This window comes from Podarcis pityusensis (genome assembly GCF_964106645.2).
Source record: "Podarcis pityusensis genome assembly, chromosome: 14".
Lineage (NCBI taxonomy): Eukaryota > Metazoa > Chordata > Lepidosauria > Squamata > Lacertidae > Podarcis > Podarcis pityusensis.
The window spans coordinates 48,691,359-48,717,607 of record NC_138039.1 but is presented as its reverse complement, the minus strand read 5'-3'; the positions used below and the strand labels follow the sequence as shown (position 1 = coordinate 48,717,607).

General features: G+C 44.6%; 1 protein-coding gene across 8 annotated transcripts in view; it reads right to left on the bottom strand.

Annotated features, from left to right (window-relative positions):
• Positions 1-517: 517 nt before the first annotated feature.
• The window catches only part of FAM81A (family with sequence similarity 81 member A), a 47,993-nt gene continuing 22,261 nt past the window's right edge, over positions 518-26,249 (bottom strand). For all 8 annotated transcript variants that reach the window (XM_080980801.1, XM_080980804.1, XM_080980807.1 and 5 more), the window contains 5 exons: positions 15,594-15,723; positions 11,244-11,350; positions 9,968-10,103; positions 8,601-8,796; positions 518-6,742 (listed from right to left, as the gene is read on the bottom strand). In XM_080980801.1, coding sequence (XP_080836927.1) covers positions 6,636-6,742; positions 8,601-8,796; positions 9,968-10,103; positions 11,244-11,350; positions 15,594-15,723 — 676 coding nt within the window. In that variant the 3' untranslated portion in view covers positions 518-6,635. The remainder of the gene's footprint in view (positions 6,743-8,600; positions 8,797-9,967; positions 10,104-11,243; positions 11,351-15,593; positions 15,724-26,249) is intronic.

Sequence of the window (26,249 nt, the reverse complement as noted above, 5' to 3'; positions counted from 1 at the left end):
TAACTGATGTCACGTTCCTTTCATACAAAAATCTATTCCTGGTTTCCCTTAAAGTTGCTTCTTTTAAGCAGCCTAATTTGGATTGAGGGGGTGGGGAGTTATTACTGTTAAACAATTGAGAATCAGGAACCTTGATGATTCTACTGCAAATCACTAAAAGATATACCGTACCAAGAGCATGATCTACCTTCTGCCTGCCCCTGAGTATATTATATTGTGCCATTGTTTTGTTTTACTGCATTGCTATATTTAATCTTGCTGATTGATTTGTTGTGGTTTTTAAAAGTTGCAAAAGTTTTAAATAAATGTTAACAACAGCACACGGTCCTGTTGAAGGTCCTGGGGTTGGCAGATTGACACATATATAAAAAACATATTCTTTCTCTCCTTAACATACATCCAAGATTCTGGGTTTGCAGAACAGAAGGTTTCTCATCAACAATTCTGCAACTTACCATTCATATTCTGATTTAAATTACTATTTGTTGAGACAGGAAAAAATACAGAGTATAACGTATAGCATGAAAATGTCAATTTTATTCAGATTTAAACGATTTTTAAAATAGATAATTCAAAAACGCAAAAACCAGGTAACCAACTGGAATGTCTTAAGTTGTATCGAATTGTCTGTGCAAAGTTTTACAGGAAAAATTATTCAAATCTATACATATTTGTTGTTTTCATTTGTCCTCTCACAGTTATATTTTTTACAATACCAATAAACTGTATTTTATTGTTTATAAAACGCTAAATGGACTTTCTCCTAATATTTATGGCTGCATATTTGTTAGATTGATAACTAAAATACATGTATTTCTTTCCCCTCACAATTCTGTTGAAGAAATACCTGGAAATGCTTATTCATTATCATTAGCTTTGTGTAAACAGGACGAGATTTAGCTGCCATTTGATTTTGAATTTTACAGCAGTTATACTTCATTAACAAAGTTGAGTCAAAAGAGCCTCCAGTAAGCTCTTTTGCGAGATGTTGCAAATCAAGGTGCACAGCTGGTGGGTAAACACTGTCGCTTGATAACAATTTATTATTTTTCTTATAATGGAACTTTATTATCACTGAAGGGGGGGGGAAATGCTCAGCTCTAGTTTTGTGAAGTGTTTCCTCTGCGATGCTTTCTTCACAACCTGATGGTATAACACGATTCTACCTTCTGTATTATCAGGGGCCCACTCTGCTCTCCAGATAATGATCCTGAACAGTGTGTTCTGCTGCACAAACAAGGACATAAACTGGGCTGTAAGGTACTTGTAGTGTTTTCTGGGCTGCTGCAGGACTGGATTGTACCAACAACAGGGCAGAGCAGTCTCAAAGCACTGAAGCAAAGAGCTTTTCATTTGACTGGGCCCCACTGAGAAGTAAGCTGGTTTAAAAATCTGCATACGCAGAGTGTAAGAGCAGTTTATGCATTCCAACCCATGGATATGAGCCAATTCTTGAGCAAGCACCATTGAAAGTAATGGGGGTCCCAGACAACTGTCCCTCTGCAGCTCATGTCTCTCTTCTAGAGAATCCATAGCGTAGATACTGTTGGTGGGACTTGCCTGTTTCCTTAAAAGGAACCAAGTTTCTCAAGTGGGAGCTCAGGCCATAGCCAACTGCGGAGAATGGTTGGTACCTTTTGATTTCCCCTGTGAGAGTAAAACAGAGCAAGTCAGACTGCTCTGTGCCATCCTGCTGGTGCAAGGAGGAAGCAAAATGAAGGGGCAGCCACGGGCAGAGCAGCCCACGGCCCCACAACCAGTTGCGATGGCTCTCATAGTCTTCCAAGTGCCTGGTGGGTTGCCAAGTTGGAGGTGAAAGTTGTGGGCAGAGCGGAGTTTGGTGCATAAGCAGTGAGGCTGCAAATACACACTTGGATTGTGGGAAGGTGCTGCCCTCTGAGACTCACTGGCTCTGTGCTCCACAAGAGGGAGAGAGGCCTGCTGCCACCCCTCCCTCCCTTCTAGGGGTTGGCCAGAGGGACCTCTACCAAGGGTGCAGGCCCGGGAGGGCGCAAAAATCAAAGCTCTCCTCTGTAGCTCAGAGTGGCTAGGAGCCTGCCTGCACATGCGCACACTCCCTAGTCTGCTCCTAGTCTGGAGGAAGGCACAAGGGACAAGGGCGGGTGTGTGTGTGTGCTGATATAGCTCCTTGCCAAGGGTGCAAGGGAGCCTAGGTATGCCTCTGCTTCTGCAGCAAGTGTTTCATGCATTTTGGAGACTCCATCACTGGAATCTAAAAGGAATAGAACAAAACTTGTATGAATGCTCACCCACACAGCTCTGCTGTGCTTGCAGGAATTTACAGTCACCCAGTGACTGTGGTAAATAATGGGGTGCTGCCGATACTCACAGCTCAATAGAAGTGTTGTGGCTGCCAGCGCACAATGGCTGCCATGGGCAGCAAGAAAAGAAGGGTCAGTCCAAGAGTATATCAAAAGTGGCTTATTTTAGTCCTTTAAAATAGTTGTTAAGTGTAGGACTTGATCTGGAGATAGTAATTTGGACTATGAAAAGTGTCAAAGCATGTCTGAGAAATTTGTTACTAACAGTAAATTAATCGGCCAACCATAACATCCCTAAGACTCAGATGAAGGGCAGTATATAAATTTAACAAATGAATGAAAGAATGCATTTGATGCCATGAAACATTGTCCTGCATGGCTTCTTCCCACCGCCAGCTAAACCATCAAAGTAGAAACTGCAAATGAACAAACCTATCAGGCTTTGCTGTTGACCAGCCTACAGGTATTCCAAATCCAGTGCAGGTGGGATTATTGCACAAGGAGTCCCCCAAATTAGGCAAGCAACGCGACTGAAGCCCATAGCCAGAAATAGGGAATATGGGGGGGGGGGGGGAATCACAGTACGTCATGCAATACAGGAAAGCCCTATGTTGCAATTAACTTAATATGTCTAAAGTTGTTTACCCATGCAAGATTGTAATAAAATCACATTTTAATAGAATTATGAAATAAACATCGAACATGTCAGTCAAACCAGTGCCTTTGTGCTCATTGGTCAAAACAATGGGAGGTGGGAGCAAGTCTGTGACTTAACAGAGCCTCTGATAGAATTCTGCCTGTATATTTTTTACTTTAAAAGGGCTAAAGGTTTAATTTTTAAGAAATTAAAGCTGAAAATCAGGAATATAGGAAGCTGTCATATACCGTACATGAGTCAGGCTATTGATCTATCTAGCTCAGTATTACTTACACTGACTGACAGCAGCAGCTGTCCAGGGCCTCTGATGGGGGGTGGGGTGGGGGGAGACTTTCTCAGGCCTACCTGGAGATGCTGGGGATTGAATCTACTCTTCCACTGAGCTGTGGCCCTTCCCTAAATTTCCATGAGTGGGGCAGACCCACCAACACATTCTCTGTCTCTGAAATGGCCATGATACTGGCACAAGCAATATACACTACAGTTCTGCATTTTCTATTCACTTGGCGTATCTCTTCATTATACAGTGGTACCTCGGGTTAAGTAATTAATTCATTCCGGAGGTCCATTCTTAACCTGAAACTGTTCTTAACCTGAAGCACCACTTTAGCTAATGGGGCCTCCCGCTGCCGCCGCGCCGCCGGAGCACGATTTCTGTTCTCACCCTGAAGCAAAGTTCTTAACCCAAGGTACTATTTATGGGTTAGCAGAGTCTGTAACCTGAAGCGTATGTAACCCGAGGTACCACTGTACTCTTATAAATCAGAAGGAAATGTTGCACAATATCCAGCAGCACCATGCGATATTACAAAAAATTGACCCTTAATCTTAATGAAACACAAGAGAGAGAGAAGGGGGGGGGGTGAAATAAAGTGAAAGGTCGTTTTGTCAAAATACTTGCTTGCCAAAGCACCTGTACAGAGTCACCTGCTGTTCTGGCTGAAAACAGCAGGGAAAGGGTCTTGTAGAAAGGCTCAAACACAAACCAAAGGTTTGCAGTGACAGTGCAGTGTTAAGTATCTCTGATTTCAGTGGGAAACAGCTGCAGGCAGGGCTGGCCCCCAAGGCATGTTTGCCTTGAGGCGAACCACAAAATGGTTCCCTCACCCCCGCCAGGGAAGAAGGGGTGAGTGAAGATTTACATCAGGAACAGGGGTGGCGATAAACATCTACATTGGGCCAGCCCTGGTTGCAGGTGTGTTTAATTCCTCAGTGAAAAATAAATGGGGCTTCAAAATGCATAGATTTGGTCTCGGCATTAAAAAAACAGGCTCTGGTTTCTCCAGCAGCAATTATCCATGGCTATATATAAATTTTACATGCATGGGTATAGAAGCCCATTGCTGCATTAGCCCTAGACTCCCCTCCCATTGAACAGAGACCCCCATGGCTGAAAATAGCCCCCACAACAAAATTAGGCTTAGATAAAAGTCTTCTGCTGGCTCCTGTCTTCTGTCCCTCCCCCACCAAGCCCAATTGTTGCAGGATGGATGGAGCAACCTGCTTCCTGCAGCCTCCAGGAAGAACACCTCTGCCTCCTCCAGCAGTTTGGCTTGAAAGAGGCCAAAATACCCTTTTTCAGCCTAATTGCTAGGGGGAGGGGAGCGGAGGGAATGCATAATTAGTGTGCATGCTCTTTGCATGCAAGTACATTTGTGTTGTACATGTGTGGTTTGGCCATGCCCACTGCGGCCTCTGTCCCTTGGAGGGTTGGCCAAGAGGCCATTCAGCTCTCAGACCAAGAGGTTTTCTCACACTGTCCAAGAGAAACTAAGGCAGGAGTTTGATAATCTTGGGCTAGACGGCTTGGAGAGCTTTTTGAGGAGCAGCGGGGTCTCATAACAGACGAGGGGATTTGGTGGCGGTGGACATACACAGCTGCCTCTAGGCCAGTGTTGTCCTTTCTGAGCAGCTTATGGTTCTCCAGAGTTTCTGAGAGCAAAACGTCTTCCCTTTGACTTGTGAACTTGGGGAAGGGGTAGCAGCAAAGCATCTGCTCTGCTTGCAGGAGGTCTCGGGTCCAATGGAGGTCCTCATGGCATCTCCAGTTGGACTGAGAGAGACTCCCTGCCTGAAACCCCCGGAAAGTCGCTGCCTATCATCCTATTAACTGATACTTTTCTAATCAAAGAGGCTTCTGGGAATTGGCCCTGGCATCTCCTGTGTGGAAAGCAAGTGGCCATGAGGCCTCTGGCAGTGATTGGATGAGGTAGCCTACCATGACAGAGGGGATTGGCAGGAGGATGGCAAAGACCTGAGCAGTTTAGCCAGGGCAAAAGGCAAAAGCTCTGAAGGCAGGAATAAGAGACTGAGGGAGCCAGGAGGAAGGCATAAGACACAAGAAGATGCAAGAGTTGCAAGAGAGAGCAGCCCAGAAGGGGAGGAGGGGGAAATTAAGGATCCTGGGAACAGACAGGGCTTATCCACGCTTACCTTTTGCTCTGCCCCTTCCAGGCAGAGGTTGAAGCTTTAACGCTCCCTGTCTGAGTGTTTTGTTCTTGTTTTCCCTTGAGCTTTCCCTATGAAAACCTGCTGTTTAAAGCTGAATTGGAGCAAATGTCAATTCAGGTTTTCTGTGGATTGAGCTTTAAGAGACGATTTTCATGGGGAAAGCCGCAAACCTTTTGCAATAATACTGTAACCTTCTCAATACCTTGCATGGAAAATGGACAGAGCAGCTTGGGCAATCGCCGCATCACGCCCTGCAAGCTGAGGTGGCCTCTCTTCCCCTCAAGAACCACCTACAGAAGGATGGCCAAGAACTATCCTGTCCAGAGGCAAGGAGAGATCTCACATTCAAAAAGTTTTCTTTCCCTGTAGCTTGTCTCTTTTACGTGTACGTGGTTTTAATTAATACTTATTGTTTTAACATTTTTATGTAAAACCACTTTCTGGGGTTTGCTGAGAAGCGGTACGTAAATAAAGAGATGGGCCCCCTACTCCCAGCAGCCAGCCTGGCCAGTGATCAGGGATGGGGGGGGGGGGCGTTGGAGTCCCACAGTATCTGGAAGGACACCACAGGTTTCCCATCCCTGTCTTAAATAAATAAATTAAACAAGGCAGGACATACATCTGTGAAACCAACGGAGGACCGTAACATGCAATAGAGCATTAGACCTTCAGCAGAAGGCTGTGTTGCAAACACCTGGTCTGGTGGATCCTCACAATGACTGCCAGCTGACTGATTCTGGATGTCCTCCGGTGGATTTTTGTTCTTGAATTTAGTGGAATATAGATTAGCACTTTTATGTCTCACAACGGAACTCAATGATGGCCAAAGTGCACAGATTTAAACCCAATTCAGTCCCATGGTAGTCAATGAAACTGATTGAATTGACCTGAATTGCAGACTAGAGATCTTGCATCCTTCAGCATGTTGGAATACATGCCTCTGCTCAAGCATTTGGAGGCCCTGACAAAAATCTGTGACCCAAGTTATGTGAGACAGCTCTTCTGGAGTCAATGGAGCTTAGATCAGGAGTTACAGGGCAGTGGTCCTCACAGGTCTTCCGTAAAAAGTATTTTTGATAGCAATGCTGTCTTTTTACTATTTACAGTAACCATACAGCTCCACAAGATTGGGAGCACCTAGCTCTGTCCATGCATCAGATTTATATCACAGCCTGGATCAACATTATAGGCAGACCAGATCCATTTTTCTTCCAGCTGCTCAGGTGAGCTGCATTCAGATGCCTTTACTTCATTTGCTGAATCTGCTTCTGCAGCTCTTCCTTATCCAGTTTCATTTTGGCTTCAAGAACCTGCCGCAGAGATCCAATGCTCTCGTAGATGGTTGCAAATCCTAAACAGGGGAAGAATTGAAACAACATTTGCTATCTTTTTATTTTTAAACAAACTATGCTGACACTAAAAGGAAGTCTCATCTTCAGTTTAGCTTAATCAATCAATCAATCAATTTATTGTATATAGCCAAAGGCCTTTACAATGTACAGCAGGGGATAAGATCAAGGCTGAAATCATGCAACATGACCTATAAAAGTTAAAACATAAAAAATTATAGTATGAGGTTTTAAAATTAGGAAGCATTCACCTATCTAGAACTTCTTAGCTGCCAGAGTGAACTTGATGTGCAATTTGGAGATCTTTATCAGCTAGGAGCTCAACTGTCACCTCCTGGGGGGATTGGCCTGAGAAACAGTCAAGAACCAATAATAAAATAAATGGACTATATGGAATTGGCGGAAATGACTGGCAGAATCCGAGACCAGGGAGAAGAGTCGATGGAAGAAGATTGGGAAAAGTTTAAAGATTATTTACAGAAATATTGCAAAATTAATGAATGTTAGAATGATGTTGGATTGAAACTAAGTGGTCTTTAGCTGAAATGTTATAAGGGAATATGAAAAAATGGATTATTAATAGGTAAAAATTTAAAATTATAATACTTTACGATTAACGACTAGGATATACAAAGAGGGGAGGGATTTGCTGAACTAACAAACTGAACTGGAATACAAAAAAGGGAGGCGTGAGGAGGTCCGGGAAATAAGCAAATGAAGGATAAGTAATGGAAAGAATGAAGTGTTTTTAACTATTTTTATTTTTGCATTTTTCTTTTTTCTTTTTCTATATTGTAATATTTTGAAAACCTTAATAAATATCTTATGGGGGGGGGAATATTCTCCGTGCATTGAATTTAAAGGGCAAAGCAGCAGGAAATGCACGACATCCCCAGCTTGATTGTATCCATAAATGCACCTGTGTTCCATATGGGGAATTCCCAGGTATCTCCCCTCTAATTACTCTGAGGGCATCTGCTGGAATCTTAGTTCCACAAACGCCCTACACAGCTGCAGGAAAGTCAGTGTCTCAAGGTAATGGGGCCTTGAGTGGTTGATCTTGATTTGGGGGCACCAAATAGAATAATGGGCAACCATAATGGATCTTGGTTGGCATCCTGATCAAAGATCCAATTTCTTAGGTCACATGGACTGAGGACTAAATATTTATCCATTTGGAGACTGTAAGCCCTAAGCTTATCATGACACTTTTGCACCCAGCCACCTGTCCTTAGTTGCTCTAACCAACAGAGCTTGGTAAGGATATGGTCCTCAAAGGCATTTAGCCTGCACCAGTATCTGAGATGGGCTAGATTGATTCTGGCTGTCATTGAGGGGAGACCCAATTGGCCTCGGGGTGAGTTGCCAGCGTCGCTTGTGGAAGCCCCAATATCTGCCTCATGAATTTATTTTGTTGGGCTTCTAGTTCTGATTTGATACCGCTTCCCAAATCTTAGCCCCATAGAGCATTTGTGCAATGAAATTTGACATGCAGATCTTGATGGCTGGATTGATTAATTTTGAGCAGAGGAACCTGTATAGCTGTCCAGAAGAGCGGGCAGATAATAGCTTGATTGCATCCTGATAGGGTTTCCATGAAAGCTTTTCATCAATAAGTAATCCCAATTTCTTTATCAGCATGGAAGGTTTTTCAGAAAAAGTCCGCCTAACAGGGCTGGTGGAAATTTTAATTTATATATTTATTTGGACACCTTAACCTTGGCCCTGATAGTCGCTCTTTCTCCAATGCTGAGTTGGCACCATTAGTTTTCTTTACTTCCAATAAAGTGCCCCTGTTGTCATTTTTGAGTGGGAGCCACAACACTGGCCAGGTTATTACATCAATAAACACATTCTTACCAGCATTAACCTCGGCTTTCACCTCTTTTATATCTTCATTAATATCCATCTGAAGCTTGCTGAGCTGGATGTTGATTCTGTCTTCGGTCTTCTTTGCTCCGTGTTCTTCCGTGGTGATCTTTTGCCCGTCTTCCATTTTATTAAGTTTCCCTTGGATCTCGCTGAATTGCATCTCTAAGGCCCTGCTGTCCATTTCCTGGGATCAGTCAAACAATTTAAGACTTGCAATGATAAGATAAAACTGCCACATGGTTAATTTCTAGGCTAAGTCATTCAGGAAGTGCAACCCTCACTGGGACCCCACGCAAACCAAGGCCTGTGGTCTGCAAGGGTTTTTTGCAGGATTTCCCTGGCACAAATAAAGGTGAGATGGCTTGGCTCAGGAGGCATTAAGGCAGCACAGCAGGAGGCTGAAACTCAGTTCAAATAAAATTGGGAACTGGCTTCCTCTTATGAGAATAAATCTCAGGCTTGAATGCTCCTTTCATTCTCCTTGGAAAATGGAAGCTTCAGATTTGGTTTAGGACGAGCTACCTATAGTTTTCTATTACATCTGAAATCGGGGAACTGTGTTTTATTCTAACCATGCTTAGTTAAAACAAACTAGGATCAAATATGTATAGTGAGGGGCCTCAGAACAATTTTATAGAGGGCATAGGAAGATTGGGGAGGTGTTGAAGTAACAATATATTTCCAGAGCCCATAGCAGTGGTGTGGCTAAGCGATTTTAGACCTTGGACTCAGTGGTCTTACAGAGGCCCCCTTTAGGCACCATGTATATTTATTAAGTTGTGAAGTTTTACATTCTTGATATATTGGAGCAGAAAACAAAAAACAGTTGGCAACTCTGATCTTTTTATAAAAAGAATACCCTGAGCAGTAGTAGTTTCTCAGTTTAAACTCACAACTCAAAGTCTACATTACATCTGCAGGAATAGAGTGGAGTTTGTTTTTGCTGCTAAACATCTGGCTTATGAATAAACATACTTTTTGTTGCATTAAAGGATAACCTATTTATTTAAAGTAAAAATAATTAAAACGAGCATCTGTAACCATGCACATCCCATTAACTCGAAAATGTTTTAATAATTCAGAGGACAGCAAGGCTACCATGGTGACCAGCACCGGCCCCTGGTGGACTCAGGTGCTGATGGTGAGTCTGTTTGCTGCTGCCTCCTGGATGGTCATTTGGGGAGCCCCTGGGCTGAGCGGCCCTGGATATCAGGCATGAGGTCCAGCCCTAATCGCACATAGCAAGATCTGGAAGCGGGGTTGTGAAGGTCTTTCCAGGTGTGTTTGTGTGGGGCGGGGGGTGGCCAGGATTGTAAAATTACTTTTCAGGAGCTTTTGGAAGACACGAAACGTACACTTTTTTCCTTAATGGCCAGGGACAGCTGATCAATCTTCTCCAGAAACTCTTTCTCAAACCGGTCATGCTCCTGTTCCATCCAGCTTCGTGCAGATGAGATCTGGTTACTGAGGTAATCAATGGCATCCTGTAATCTAGGGGAATAAAATGCATTAAGAGGAAATATTTTTTAAACATGACCTCTGAATGAATTTGGCAGAACTAAAGTGATTTTTTTTGGGGGGGGGATCTTAACTTGACGTGAATTTCCTTGCAAATATTTAAATTTATATTGTTCTAGTGTGGCTTTTTGGGCAACACTCCTCATTAGGATAAAGTGTAAAATACCAAATTTTGGCAAGTTAATCAGTTAGTGATTTAAAATCTGAGACAATGTTAATGTTTAATTATGGGATGCGGGTGGCGCTGTGGGTTAAACCACAGAGCCTAGGACTTGCCAATCAGAAGGTCGCGGTTTGAATCCCCACGACAGGGTGAGCTCCCGTTGCTTGGTCCCTGCTCCTGCCAACCTAGCAGTTCGAAAGCACGTCAAAGTGCAAGTAGATAAATAGGTACCACTCCGGCGGGAAGGTAAACAGCGTTTCCGTGCGCTGCTGTGGTTCGCCAGAAGCGGCTTAGTCATGCTGGCCACATGACCCGGAAGCTGTACGCCGGCTCCCTCGGCCAATAAAGCGAGATGAGTGCTGCAACCCCAGAGTTGGCCATGACTGGACCTAATGGTCAGGGGTCCCTTTACCTTTACCTTACATCAAAATTGAATTTTAAAACAATCGTTTTGGATTCATAAGACTCTGACCTGAAGAAAATGAATGAGCTCCTGTTGAAACATGCAAGGTTAAAGAGGCAAGAACTATCCCATTGCTGCATTATAGCTCAGCATTCCACTTTCATTTGTGGTCAGCAGTGAACAGTAGCCTGGGGAATATGGAGATCACACAGAAGCAGCCCTCCTCTCCACAGTTGTCCATCCCCTGACATCTGGTACTTAGAAGTACACTGCCTTTTAACAAAGAGGCTCCATTTATTTAACTAACAGCCTTTAATAGGCTTATCCCCAATTAAGTTGTCCAATTTTTTTTTAAAAGGTTTTGTAACGTGAGGCCTTTTTCCTGATTATTTTTTCCCCCACTATTTAAATATAGACAACTGTGGTTTGCAAGCAAGCCTTTTATTTCAGTTCTCAGAAAGTTGCTTCCCCAAAGGTCTTCTGTGGTTTCACACCAAACTTTCGCAAATTTAGAAAAATGGATTTTGAAATATATGGTGACACTCACTTTATGTCCAGAAGGTGGAGCTGTTGGTTGCTCTCTTTATATGTGAGCTTCAGTTTGGCTTCCTGTTGCATGATTGACTGCTCTATTCTGCTCAAAAGGTGAGAAATCTGAAAGGGAGGAAAGAACATTTCTTCTGCTAGCTGTTTACTTAATCCTGGTTTCAAAGGATAAAACACCTCTGAAATGCGTGAAAACTGATAAAGTGATAAAACTGAAAGAAGCTGAAACAGGAAGAGTATGTAAAACAGCTTCTTTCATTTGGGTTTTAGGCAACTGCACAACATCCTTCAAGAAAGCAAAAGGCCGCCCAGTGAATGAGAATCATCCTGTAACAGGCATCCACTGTGAGAGATCCCTCCTTTCCCCCAAAGAATAGAGAACGTTTGGATGGAGATGATCTGCCATCTTGGCCCTTTCTGCAAGGGAGGGGACACCTGCGCTTACACCTTTGGTTGCTTGGAATGAAACCCACTTGAACGATCACGCAGAAAGTGGCTGTTTCAGAGGCTAGACAGATGTCTTGTCTATGAAGGCTGAAGTTTGGATCTTGTCACTATGGTGAGCTTTTGCTAGGGACTAGCAGAAGCACTGTGCTGTATAGAAAAACACCCAGCAGAAGCGGGGGCAAGAGGAGAGGGAAGCACTGACCACCCACACATTCCTAGCTAGAGAGAGAGAGAGGAGAGATCAGAAATAGATGCCACAGATGCCTGTTCCCAAACCCAGGTAACCAACCATGAGGTTATATATAGATATATGTAAACATTCACTTACACTGATTGCATTTTCTTGCATACTGGGGTCTTTAAGCGCTGCTGAGGTGTTCCTTTGTTGCAGACTTTCAGTCAGCAAAATTAAAGCTCTCATTTCACACAGCACTTGAGAGTGTGTGCTCCCTTATCCAGCAGTACCCTTACCCCACAACTAAGATGTTTTTGTAATGTTTACTCCAAAGTAAGCCAAGATCAGCAAAGGTCACTTCCAGTGTTGATTAAAAGTTTCCTGCTTGCAGTACCCTTGTCCCCTTTCACTGCCCCTAGCAGGGAATCGCTTCCTCCAAAAGCAAGTTGAGGAGACTGAGTACTGACACGACTGGAGTTGAGACAGGTCCACTGGGACGTAAGAGTTTGGCATAAACCCCGATATTTGCAGTAGTTGGTGTTTTTTTCCCCAAGTTTCAAAGAAAAAACTAAGCCCTCCCCACCTGCTGCTGCCTAAAACACTCCAGCTGAATGTGGACCAAGCATGTTCATCCGTCAATGATGAATGTCAGAAAAGGAAAATGGAAAGGAGGGAGGGTCAGGAGGGCGGAACGGAATGGTCCGCTAGGGGAGAGCCTGGCTGGCTGGCAGGACCACTCCTGAGAGGATATAAAGAATGCACTGCAACATTTTGTTTCAGGTCCCACTTGTTACTCATGAGTAGCCTATTACTTGCTCCTTGATGAGCCTCTCTGAATTTCTCTTTCATGTTGTACATCCTTGCTTCTCCACTGGGGTGGGGGATTCGGGGGGGGATGTTAATTATTAGTTTCTTCTCATTCTTCTTCTTTTTCTTTTTAACAAATAGCACTATATATACAGAAAACAGCAAGATAAAATGGGCTGACTAGATTCCATGTAAAAAAGGAGTGAACCAAGGATGGCAGTCTCAAGCTAAACTGCTGGTTGCAGGGAGCAACTGAAAACTCATCTCAAGCTCCATGAAACCAGTAGCACGAAACTGCCTCATTCCAGATAATGTGTATTCATTTATATATTCTGCCTTTGAGGGCAAGGGTAGCCATTTTCTATTGCTTGTTGCAGGCTACCCTGGAAGCAGTGAAACAATAACAATTTTATTTATTAAAAATATATATATCTCTAGCCACACTTTTTGGCCACGCTCAAAATGTAGCAAAAAGGAACATATCTGGTTGATTTCATTGCAGCCTCACACAGCTTCTCCCACTCCTGACTGGTGTGCTTAGTACTACAGTGTAAGTGTGGTGGGAGGTTGTTTTGCATTTCAGGAGCAAAAGAGGCCCACCATCCCTGTTGCTGAACCTTAAGACTGCACAGCATTTGGAAGATAAAAACTAAAATGGGTCAACTGGGGGCTAATTTCCCAATTTAGAATCTGAATGCATAGCCAGCCTGCTGGACTCAGGATGACCACCTTCTTCCCCTACTGAGGAAAACCACAGATGTCTAAATACAGCTGTTTTGGATGTCATGGGATTGTGTTTCCACCGTGACTAATAGACAGAAAGTGCTGCAGAGTAATGCAGGCTGGGTGTGTTGGGGGGGAGAGAGATGATGACTTTACACATTTTTATGGAACAAATTTCCTTGCAAATGACTTTCCAGATTGTGAGTGGGCCTTGGCAAGGCAGGATAACAAACACGAGCTTTCTTCAAGAAGACAGATGGGTCAGAAGACATTTCCAGGACCTGTTTGCAGTTTTCCCAAAGGCATCCGGCAGAACGCAGTGGGAAATAAATGCAGGATTGTGGTGCATAGAACTCTAGATAGAGTTGGGAGTTATTTCAAAGTTCATCTGGTCCATTGGTCTTCACTGGTAGGCTGTGGCCTGATCCAAGGTGGGTTGCATCAGGGGCACCACCACCACCATGCAAATATATGGGAAAAGATTAACAAAATGGGTCCCCAATTGCGCATTTGGGTTAAAAGTGGATCCTGGGTCTGAGAAGGTAGGAGATTGCTGATGTAATCCATCCACCTCGGCTAATACAGGAGATCTGCTGCTACAGCCTGGCAGGTGGCTCATTTACATTTTCTGTTTGTGACATTTTCTTCCTGCTGCCTTCCAATCCCAAAAGAACCCCCAATTCCCCAATTCGAACAGATTTCAAAGGATATAAGGCAGTTAATAAAAATTATGAAACAAGGCAAAAGCATCAGAACGGCATAACCTCAACTACTATATTTGCCCATATCTACAAACAACATGAGATTCATCTGCCACAAAGACTTTCACGAACTGTCACCGTCGAAAGGTGAGCAGTGATGAAGCCAGGTGGGCCTCCAGCAGAGGGCATTCCAGAATTGTATTGGCATTGTAAGCAGCTTTGTGAGCCACCTCAAACAGAATGCCGGGAAAGCCAAAACAAGCTCCCACCTTCCAGCAGGTGTACTGTCTGAATTTGGGTTTCCTCTGGAGGACCTGAGGTGTTTTTGTAACATTTGGTTCATATTCACATATGCCAGCAGAGCATAAGTGGAGGGAAAACAGGTGGCACTCCTAGAAAGCAACAGATCCACTAACCCAAATCAGCTTCCAGGAGAGAAGCCTCTCAGCTTCCAGGTGTCTTCAGCTGTCTCACAGCTCTCTTTGTCTCCCATTCTCCATTGCCAACTATTTTGCACATGCACTGTTGGCATCAGGCTCTGTCCCCCACAACCCCTTAGCTGGAGGTGTAGTGTGTCACCTTCTCTAAGCTGTGGCAGCGCTCTCTCTTCAAAACACTCAACAGAGATTGCCACCTCTCAAAAGACCCTCCCTGGACAATCACCTTGTCAGTTATTGCTCTTCTAAATGGTCAATGCACATCTCTTGTTTACATGGAATTGTCACAGATGCTTGTCTTTTGCATTTCATGGCCATCTGGGCACATAGCCTACAATTTCCCCGCTCTGTACTAATATGTATGTGTGTAGGTGGTTCATATGCATCAATAAGCCAAATCATGGTTTAGTGTGGGTGTGTGGACCCAGACAGATCACAGCCACTTTACTCATCTTCTGGTCCTGCTGCTGCTGAACAGCTGGCTGCACTAAACTATGGCTTGGCTTAGCATGCTGTCAGATCCTGAGCTCATGGTTTGTCTCACTCCAGTTTGCTTTCCATCCTTGATGTCAGTCCTGCTACTCTGGCCCGAGAGAGAACAAATGCCTGCTCCATCTTTTGTGTGCAAGACATCCCGTCGGATAGCTTAAAACTGCCATCACATCTCCCCTTCATCTGTTCTTCTCCGGGCTAAGCAGACCCAGATTTTTCAGCCATTCCTTATAGGACTTGGTTTCTATCCTGATCACTCTTCTCTGGACACACTCCCATTGGTCTACACTCTTCTTAAATGTGGTACCCAGAACTGGACAGAGTACCCCAGGTGCAATCTGTCCAGCATGGAATAAAGAGGAAATGTGACTTTTCAAGATCTGGACACTATGCTCTCCTTCATGGAGCTGTGGTTGTGTTCACTTTTTCAGCTGCGGCTGCCCTATGCCGATATTTTTTTTAGAAGTGGAAAATACTCCAGTTTTCCCTGATACTCATAACTGGAAAGCAGATACATCTAAAACAGTAACTAAGAATTATGTGGGATCCATTATTTTTTCATATCTTACCTGTATTTCTGCTTCTTTTATTTTAGACTCCAATATCAACTTGGTCGCCTGCTGATCTTTGCTTAGGTTCTGTAGTCTTTCGTAGGTAACTTTGTGTTCAGCAGACAATCTGGCTAACCCAGTATCACACCTATTCAGGAACAACAGGGATTATTTGGGGTTGTCATAGGCACTTTTTCTCTTGCCTCCCAGCAGCTTATTCCGAAAATACTCAGCTTACCTGCCACACTATCACAGACTAGAATGTCATTTAATTGTTGGTAATTTTATTACTCTTTAAAAAAGAAGAAGTTTGAATTCAGACACACTTCTGGCACATGAAGGTTTTCAAACTCGCACTCTGAACCTATGCCAACTTACTCATAAGAAAGGCAGAAGGTTTGGCAGTAGATTCAACACAGATTTTAAAAAGAAATTCTGCACATAATACATTTACAGAATCTGCTGCTACAGAATGTGGCGATCAAAGAGAAGTTCATGGAGTTGGTGATGGCAGGAAGCTGCCTTCTGCTGAGGCAGACCATTGGTCCATAATAATAATAATAATTTATTATTTATACCCCACCCATCTGGCTGAGTTACCCCAGCCACTCTAGGTGGCTTCCAATCAAGAATTAAAAACAATACAGCATTAAATATTAAAAACTTCCCTAAACAGGGCTGCCTTCAGATGTCTTTTAAAAAGAAGATAGCTGCTTATTTCTTTCACGTCTGAAGGGAGGGCGTTCCACAGGGCGGGCGCCACTACCGAGAAGGCCCTCTTTCTGGTTCCCTGTAACCTCACTTCTCGCAATGAGGGAAACGCCAGAAGGCCCTTGGCGCTGGATCTCAGTGTCCAGGCTGAACGATGGGGGTGGAGACGCTCCTCCAGGTATACAGGACCGAGGCCGTTTAGGGCTTTAAAGGTCAGCACCAACACTTTGAATTGTGCTCGGAAACATACTGGGAGCCAATGCAGATCTCTCAGGACCGGTGTTATGCGGTCCTGGGAGCCACTCCCAGTCACCAGTCTAGCTGCTGCATTCTGAATTAACTGCAGTTTCCGGGTCACCTTCAAAGGTAGCCCCACGTAGAGTGCATTGCAGTAGTCCAAGCGGGAGATAACTAGAGCATGCACCACTCTGACAAGACAGTCCGTAGGCAGGTAGGGTCTCAGCCTACATACCAGATGGAGCTGGTAGACAGCTGCCCTGGACACAGAATTGACCTGCACCTCCATGGACAGCTGCGAGTCCAAAATGACTCCCAGGCTGTACACCTGGTCCTTCAGGGGCACAGTTACCCCATCTAGTTTGGTGTTGTCTACAGTGAGTGGCAGCAGCTCTCCAGGATTTCAGGCTGGAGTTTTCCCTCAGCCCCACCTGGAGATGGAACCTGGGACCTTCTGCATGCAAAAGTGATGCTCTGCCACTGAAGCCAGCCACAAAGGTGTCAGAGTGGATTCAGTGTTGATCCTCTCTGTGGAGGTTCCATCGTGCAGTGTCCACACAGAGCCAAACTTTTTTGAAAATGGGTTCTCGTGTGAATACCCTAGAGCCCAGGTCTCCACTTCCTTTTGATCCCGCAACTTCTCCACATGTGTAATCTCCTCCTCATTTGCACCTCCCTACCTGGCCTGTTTCTGTTCATTATACCAACAGCTGTTCTCTTCTGGCGCAACTGTGTCACAGCTGGCAGCCACTGGCTTAGTTACGCTCACGTCAGAGAGAGGTGCTGGACAAAATTGTATCTGGTAACTGAGTTATACGACAAACATGGGGAATGGATTTCCATGTGCACAATTAACAGTTGTTGAATATAGAAACTGCTGAGATAATAGACCTAGGTCCTGTGTTTTATATAAAATTTTGGCAGAGTTGGAACATCTATGGGTCTTAAAATGTTGTTGGGGACACACACACACACCAGCTACAACTTAGTTAGCCTCCATTCTTCAAATAGAAAACATCCCTGGAATAGTTCAGTCGGTAGAACATGAGACACTTAATCTCAGGGCCATGGGTGCGAGCCAGGCATGCCGAGTTGGGCCCAACATTGGGGGGGGGGGTCATCGTGTGTGTATGATGTCACACGCTTGATGCCTCCCCCCATTGGGCCATGCCTGCCAGGACACTCTGGCAATCGCAGCAGGGGAACATGGTGCAAAAATCACCCTCCAAACCTCCCACCCCAACCTGCCATGCGCGGGCAGTGGGGGAGGGCGGCCCCCTCAGTATGGGGAGGGTCAGCACCCTGCCTCAAAATATTGAGGGGGCTGTAGCCCCTTGCACTTGCTATACCCAGTGCCTCTGGTTCAAGCCCTGCATTGGGGCGGAAGATTCGTGCGTTGCAGGAGGTTGGACTAGATGACCCTCGTGGTCCCTTCCAACGCGACAATTCTATTATTCTGTGGCCCTTCTGTATTATTCTGTAGCTGGAAATCACAATGGCTATATAGAACTTCTGTCTCAAGAAACAATGTGCCATTGTGGAAAGTAAATTTGAAATTTACAAACTGTTCTCTTTTGAAAGAAAATTACATGAAAATGATGTATAGATGGTATATTACACCAGTACAGATAGCAAAAATGTATAAAACCGGGTCAAACATATGTTGGAAATGTAAATAAAAAGAAGGGACTTTTTATCATATGTGGTGGGAATGTAGAGAAGTTAAAAAAAAAAAGGGAAATGATATACAATGAATTGAAAAAAACGTTTAAAATGACATTTGTAAAAAAAACCAGAAGCATTTTTGTGAGGGATTGTAGGACAAAGACCTGCCAAGAAAAACAAATATTTTTTTTATGTATGCGACAACAGCGGCAAGAGTCTTGATAGCACAAGGATGGAAGAATGAGGAAATCCCAACAAAAGAACAGTGGCAAGAAAAATTGATGAGTTATGCAGAGTTGGCTAAACTGACATACAAACTGCGGGACAAGGACAACTGTGACTTTAAGGAAGAATGGGAGCTTTTCATAAATTATCTAAAAAGACAACAAAATGAACTGGACTCCTTGGCAGGTTTTGAATAAACATACACAAATTTATTGGTTGATAACATGATAGATAGACAAGGCAAGGAGAGGTATAATTTTATAACATGCAGAGAATAATATGTGCAGAGAAATCAGAGAGAGGAGCTGAGGGAAGTCCCTGGTGGTTGGGGGAGGGAGGGATGGAAGGGGGGAGGGGGAAAATAATGTATGTGATTACATGGTTTGATAATTTGTTAAGTTGAAATTGCTTAATAAAAATATTTTTTAAAAAGAAAGAAAGAAACAATGTGCCATGGAATAGCAGTTTCTATGGATAAACATTAGAACCAGTTAGAACAATTTACAATCAAAAGAATAGGGTGGGTCCTAAAGCCATACCTCTCTGGGGTCAAAGGCCAGGGTCAAGACATGGGCATAGTCAGGACTTTTGTTGGGGGGACAGGCAGTGGCATTTTGGGGGGGATCCGTGTCAGGAGATGGTGTGAGACACACCTCTGTGAAAAGGGAATTCCACAGCTTTTGGGTGCCACAGAGAAGGCCCTCTCCCAGCCCCCCAGCCCCAGCCCCTGAAGGCAAGAGAACTGAAAGAGGACCCCTCTCTGCTGATGTTTCATCCATGGAGATCATGGTGGTGGACCTGGTTTCCTCACGCCTCATTTTGTCCTTAGCAAAAGCCCTGTGAGGGAGGTTGGGCTGAGAGACAGGAAGTGGCCCAAGTTCACTCAGTGAGCTTCGTCGGCTGAGTGGGGAATTCAGAGTAAACCAAAAAGAGGAGTTCCCTCCATAACGCACACAAAATATACAAGCCACGGACCAATCAATGACAAAAATGATAAATAGGTGATAAAGCTCATATACAACAGTGGACTCAAGCCTCCAGCATAATATGATATAATGTAATACAGATATGGATAACAACCAATAAACAACTGAAGACCCACGTATCAATGAAAATGCAACATGATACAAAATTTAAGTTTTATTGAAGTTGAACAATCAATATGAAGGCTATCTAAAACAGAAATAACAGTCCATGAAAACTGTATGTAACATAAATAATAGTCCAATATAAGTTATATGAATTCCACATGTGTGAAGACAGGTGGCATGTCTGATGCATCAAATAAAGCTGATGTACAAATTCCACGCAGCAGCAAATTTAATAGGGTGAAAATTCCAGAATATGTTTTCATTTTGGTGCTTCCTCAGAAACTACTGTGATAGATGGCAGCCAAGCTTGACTCTTACCAAGAAATTCCTAGCTGCACAAGAATATAAAAATCCATAGGTAACATAAAATGGTGAGCTTCATGGCAGAGTGTGGATTTGAACCCTGGAATCCCATGTTCCAGTCCAACACTGACCATCACATGGAACTCAAAGACGTCTCCTATCTAGGCACTGAGCAGACCCAGGCCTGCTTAGCTTCAATAAGTACCTGCATTGTGTATCCTCAGATCATTCTGTTGCATATAAATATATTTGTGTGTGTGTTTCAAGAGAGGGAGAAACAGCTTGCCAGAGACTTCGCTTTCCATGATGTATAGAGATTCTTCTTTCTGTCCTACAGCAAAGCTTCCCCAGCCTGGTGCTCTCCAGATGTTCTGGGCTACAGATCCCATCAGCCTCAGCCAACAAGGTTATATGATACTGGGACTGATGGGAGCTGTGATCCAAAACTTTTGGAGGACATCACGTCAAGGAAGGCTTCTGTTCAAGAAACATCCAAATCTGTCTAGTAAAAAGTGAATTTGGGGTACACAGTCCCTCTTTTGAACTGGCTTTAGCTGCCTGCACAAAAGCCACCAGCTCTTCCCAACTCTCAGGAAAAAGTGGTTTCTGAAAGGCTTTCTCTCCCTGCTACCCAGAAATAAACCCCATGTATGCTCCAGATAAGCATGCTGGTATAGGGCGGTATACAAATGCTAGATAGCTAGATAATTGTCTGGCTTTAGCAATCAATACCTTTCTTACACACACTCTTTTGCCCTAAAACCTATTATAATCGTCTCCTCTGCGTGGCATTTGGGCCACAACATTCTCCATACATCTTAGGCCAATGGCCCATCTAGTCCAGCATTCAGTTCTCACAGTGGATAGAGAAGTGCCTGTGGGATGCTGACAAGCTGGACATGAGCACAAAAGCACTCTCCCCTCCTGTGGCTTCCAGAAACTAGTATTAAGATGCCTGCAAATGACTAACCTGCTAGTGTTCCCTCTGCTAGCTTAATTTGTTGCACTGGGAGGGGGCCTACTAGGGAAGATCTGTCATTATACCCTCTCTTATCCCAAGAGTGAGGGAGTCCCAGAGCTAACTGCAGCTCTCTGCCCTAGTATTAACTTTCCTGCCCCTTTTCCAGCGCGGGTGGTGCTGTGGTCTAAACCACTGAGCCTAGGGCTTGCTGATCAGAAGGTCGGCGATTCGAATCCCTGCGACGGGGTGAGCTCCCGTTACTTGGTCCCTTCTCCTGCCAACCTACCAGTTCGAAAGCACGTTAAAGTGCAAGTAGATAAATAGGTACCGCTCTGGCGGGAAGGTAAATGGCGCTGCTCTGGTTCGCTGGTTCATGCTGGCCACATGACTCAGAAGCTGTTTGCAGAAAAACACCAGCTCCCTCGGCCAGTAAAGTGAGATGAGTGCCACAACCCTAGAGTCATCCGCGACTGGACCTAATGGTCAGTGGTCCCTTTACCTTTACCTATCCCAAGAGTGAGGGAGTCCCAGAGTTAACTGCAGCTCTGTGCCCTAGCGTTAACTTTCCTGCCCCTTTTCCAGCCAGGGGCTCATTCACACTTCCATTTGTCTAGGCACAGGTTGGCATTTGTTCTGAATCAGCAGTAAACAACAAGTTTTCCCTGTGAAAGCAGTAGGACAAAAGAAAAACCTATTGGACTCGTGCCTAGGAATCGCAGTACAAACGAAAGTGTAGATGTGCCTTAGGAGCTGCTGCATCAGCAGCTGATGCTCTCGGTTCTTCCCCTCCTCCCTGCAGAAAACCTGCTTGCCAGAAGGGCTGCTGTCACCTAAATGCAGGTCTAATTTCACTACTGCAGCGTCAACATGGCGTGCACACAGAGAAATGGATTTATAAAATATACGGCTGAGCCAACACACCATTGTGGTGGAAAGGATTTCTGCTCCAGGAAATAACTTTTTCCAACCAATAGGGTTTTTTTGCAGGAAGGCCAAATAAGAAATATATTTTTTGGCATAGGCTAACCTGAAATGAGGTCATTTCTAAAACATAGTGCAGTATTCAAGGGCACAAATTAGGAATAATAAAAACTTTCCCCCAGATAAAATAATAACCCCTTTTCTTTTGTTGGAAAAGGGTCAAGTGTTAACATGTGCTAAGCAATATACTTCACAAATGATTTTTTTTTAATAGTTACCTGATTTTTTCATGGGTACAGCAGTCAGCAAATCAAAACAGTTAAGTGTGTTGGCTTATAATCTCATGCACTCTTACTAGGAAATAAGTCCTACGGAACTCAGTAGGACTTACTTATGAGTAGACGTGTATCGGATTGCCCTGTGTGCAAAGTTTTAGGCAATGTGAAAGGTTGAATTACAATAAATCAAGAGATTCAATGGACTGTGGGCTGAATTAAGGTAACTTTTTTGAGAATGGCCCCTCTTAATAATGTAATTACACTAGGCTTCCTCAGCCTCGGCCCTCCAGATGTTTTTGGCCTACAACTCCCATGATCCCTAGCTACGATGGGAACTGTAGTCTCAAAACATCTGGAGGGCAGAGGTTGAGGAAGCTGGACCGCAAGAAGATCAAATGTCTCCATTCTGAAGGAAATCAGCCCTGAGTGCTCACTGGAAGGACAGATCCTGAAGCTGAGGCTCCAATACTTTGGCCACCTGATGAGGAGAGAAGACTCCCTGGAAAAGACCCTGATGTTCGGAAAGATGGCGGGTACAAGGAGAAGGGGACGACAGAGGACAAAATGGTGGACAGTGTTCTCGAAGCTACCAGCATGAGTTTGACTAAACTGTGGGAGGCAGTGGAAGACAGGAGTGCCTGGCGTGCTCTGGTCCACGGGGTCACGAAGAGTCGGACACGACTAAACAACTAAACAACAACAACAACACTTTTGCCATAATAAATTTGTGAGCATCCACAAAACACTCTTTTGTTTTTGCTGCAACAGACTAGCATGGCTACTGCCATCCTAAACACACTTAGCCCCACTGAGCACAGTGGAGCTTACTTCTGAGTAAACAGATGTAGGATTGTGCTACACACTTTAAGGTTTGCCTGTTCTATTCCTACAAGTAAAAAAATGTGATTATTATTTTTTTAAATTACTCAAGCACTTTTTAACACCTCCTGTTTTGGATATGTTTCCCAACATCTGATTTGGACTCATAGAAAGAATGATCAGTTTGCAAACCTTTGAAAGAATCTGGATTTGAAAAACAGCAGCGGCAGGCAGGCTCAGCAGCAACAGAAGCAATTGGAAAGAGCTGGTTTTTAGTGCCAGATAGTTTGTTTTGCTAGTAAACAGTATAATCTTGACAAACCAGAGTGAGTGTCTAAAATAAACTATAAAATTATGGCACAGTGCTGTCTTCCAGATCTCAAAGGGGTAAAGGGAGGGCTTCTTCCACTGTGTAGCTGAAAAGCCTTTTTTAAATCTCTGACAGTTCTAAGAAGCGGCTGCATAATGTGAAAAAACTCACTGTTCTATTACTCCTGCCAAAGCTGTGCCAAACAACACGCCTCACGCTCTCTGAGGAAGGCACAGAAAAGATGTTTTGAAGTAAGGTGGGCCCTCCCTGGCCTCCATCGCAGCATGATGTGCCTCTTTGAACCGCCTGTTCCAGTGCAACAGAGGATGGTCAGTGTGATCCTCCAGAGTTCCTGGCAGAGCTTTGAAAGGGGGTTAGTCAGATTTGCGGGGGATCAGTCAGTCCATCCATGGCTAGCAATGAGAGCTGCATGAAACTTCCACATTCAGAGGCAGTCTAACATTCAGAGCCAGTTATGGGGGACAGAAAGCAATAGCAGGAGAATGTGACCTCCCTCTGCCCACAGCTCAGCTGTGTTACACACACTGGTGTCAGTGGCAGGACATACTGCAAGAGCAACCAAAGTGGCAAATGTTTTTAGGGTGCCAATGAAGCAGCATGCAGCTCAAGAGGTGTGGCTCAACATCCTCTGCTAAGCTGCAGATTCAGGAGCTTGGGGGGGCTGAGCTAGGAACCCTTTGCCTGTGGGGCATGCAAGCTGAAAAGCCTCTCATGGGGCATTGCAGGGTGTGCTGTGCAATGTGAGAATTGTGTTGTTGGGACATTGGATGTTTTGAGGGTCTTGGGTTCCCAGTGAATGCTCTGCAACTGGTCCCACCTGCAAAGGATCCTGGACTATGCTCCTCAGGTCTTACACTGCCATTATTCGGAGCAACAAAACATCCTGAGAGTGGTCACGTGGCTAGCCTTTGGTCATGTTCACACAACACTGTAAGCCGTAAACCGTGCCCATTTGATTTCCTCCTGGCTTGTGCTGAGAGTAAACAAACCATTATCCCTGGCTTGGTCTTACACCCCAGCCTTCACAGTGTACTCTGAGGAAGCTCTGCAGAGACTCATCAACCATTTTGCCCAAGCCTGCATGGAGTCTGACCTTATGCCCCGCAAGCTCAGTGTCGCTTTGCAAGACTTGCAAAAACGACGCAGGATGCCCCAAGTAGGTGTGCACCCTGGCCCCTGCAAGCTCAGCACTGAAGGATGCAACAGCTCACAACGGGGCAGGGTGCTGTGATGTGCCCCCCAAAGTGCACCCAGGGTAATGGCCCCCTCAGCCCCTCCCCACACTATGCCACTGAGCACTCCACACAAATCAACATTGGTTACCACATTCTTTAGGTGGTAGATGATTTTGTCTACTTAAGCTCCACCATAACCAGCAACCTCTCAATTGACACTGAGCAGGACAAGTGTATTGGCAATGCAGTTGTGGCACTGACTCAGCTCTCCAAAAGAGTATGTGAGAATGTGAAGCTAACAACCAATACCAAGATGAAGATCTACCAGGTTTGTGTGTTGAACACGCTGCTTTATGGAAGTGAGTTGTGGGTAACTTACAACACTCAGGAGTGATGCCTAAACACTTTCCACATGTCCTGCATCAGGAAGATTTTGGGCGTCAAATGTCAGGACAGAGTCTCAAACAAAGATGTGCTCTCTCAAGTCCACATTCCCAGCATGTTCACACTCCTGTCTCAGCAACATCTACACTGACTTGGTCATGTAGACAACTTGAAGATGGCAGGACCCCCAAGGATGTGCTCTATGGGGAGCTGGCTTCAAGTACCAGGCCCATTGGCAGACCAATTTTGCATTACAAAGATGTCTGCAAATGTGACATGAAGGCTGGCAACATTAATCATGCCATGTGGGAATCCAGTGACCAAAGGAGGAATGACTCCTGGGAGGAGCAAAGAAAGAAAAAATATCACCATGCACCTGCATCAGCACAACTGGATGCCTTCAACTGCCCCAGCAGCAACAAAACATGTCACTCTCATATTGGTCTCTACAGCCACAGCAGGTGCTATAACTCTCCAATGGTTTGACTTCACCCCCAAAGGCACACTCTTCCATTGTCTCCCGAGACAGGCAGATGCAGACAACAACACTGACTTACATTATAAATGAGCAGCAGCAACAACTGAGTCACAGGGAAACACAGAAAAAGCAAGAGAAGAATGGAAGGAGAAATCATAGCTAGATGTTTCAGATCCCTCAGCAAAAAGAAATAGACTGGTGGTGGATCATAGGTTGAATGGAGTCCACCAAGACTCTCTATCAAACTCCCAGGACTTTCTCCAGGCCACAATCCACATCAACCCTGCTTCATACTCTGCTTAATTGCCCTTGCCAAGCTAGACTACATCTTTACATTTTAATAATGCCTCTTGTGCCCTGGATGGAGGATGGAGACGGGGGGGGGGGCACTAAGTCCCTGAAAGAGCTGTTTCCAGTCAGAGTAGACCAGCCTCCCCCTAACATCTGGTGCCCTACAAAAGTTGCTGGGCTCCTAATGCCACCAGTCCCAGCCAGCATGGCCACTGGTCAGGGATGATGGGGGTATCTGGAGCATGCCAGGTCAGAGAAGGCTGGAGTAAGCAATTCTGGGGTAGACTGACATGTGGTCTGGCTTAGTCTGTGAATGCAACTTCATGTATGTTACCATGGGTCTCATTGGGGACCACTGGGGCTGAAAAATGATCTGCCAAGGAGCTATGATCCCTCCCCATAGGAGTTCCCAGGCTCAGTCCCTGGAATCTCCAGGTAGAAGGTTCAAGTAGCAGGTGAATGGAGGAGGCAATGCGGGGCTGGATGGACAAATAGCCCACCTTGTTGTAAGACGTTTCTGCATTCTCAAGAATGCATGTGTATGCATATAATGTGCATGCCAAGGAGTAATTTAATTGGTGACTGAATACGGTCAAAATTATAGGAATAAACATGGAATGGATGTATCTGCCAATTTTGGTTCCCCCTCATTGTTCCAGTCTCAAATTTGGTTTAATGCACCTAGGCCATCATTTGCAATTAAAAAAGACAGTCCTCCCAAACAGCTGTCAGTATTTTAGTCACTAACATTTTCATTTAGGATGCAATTTTGCCTAACACACACATTTTTGCAAGCAATTTTCC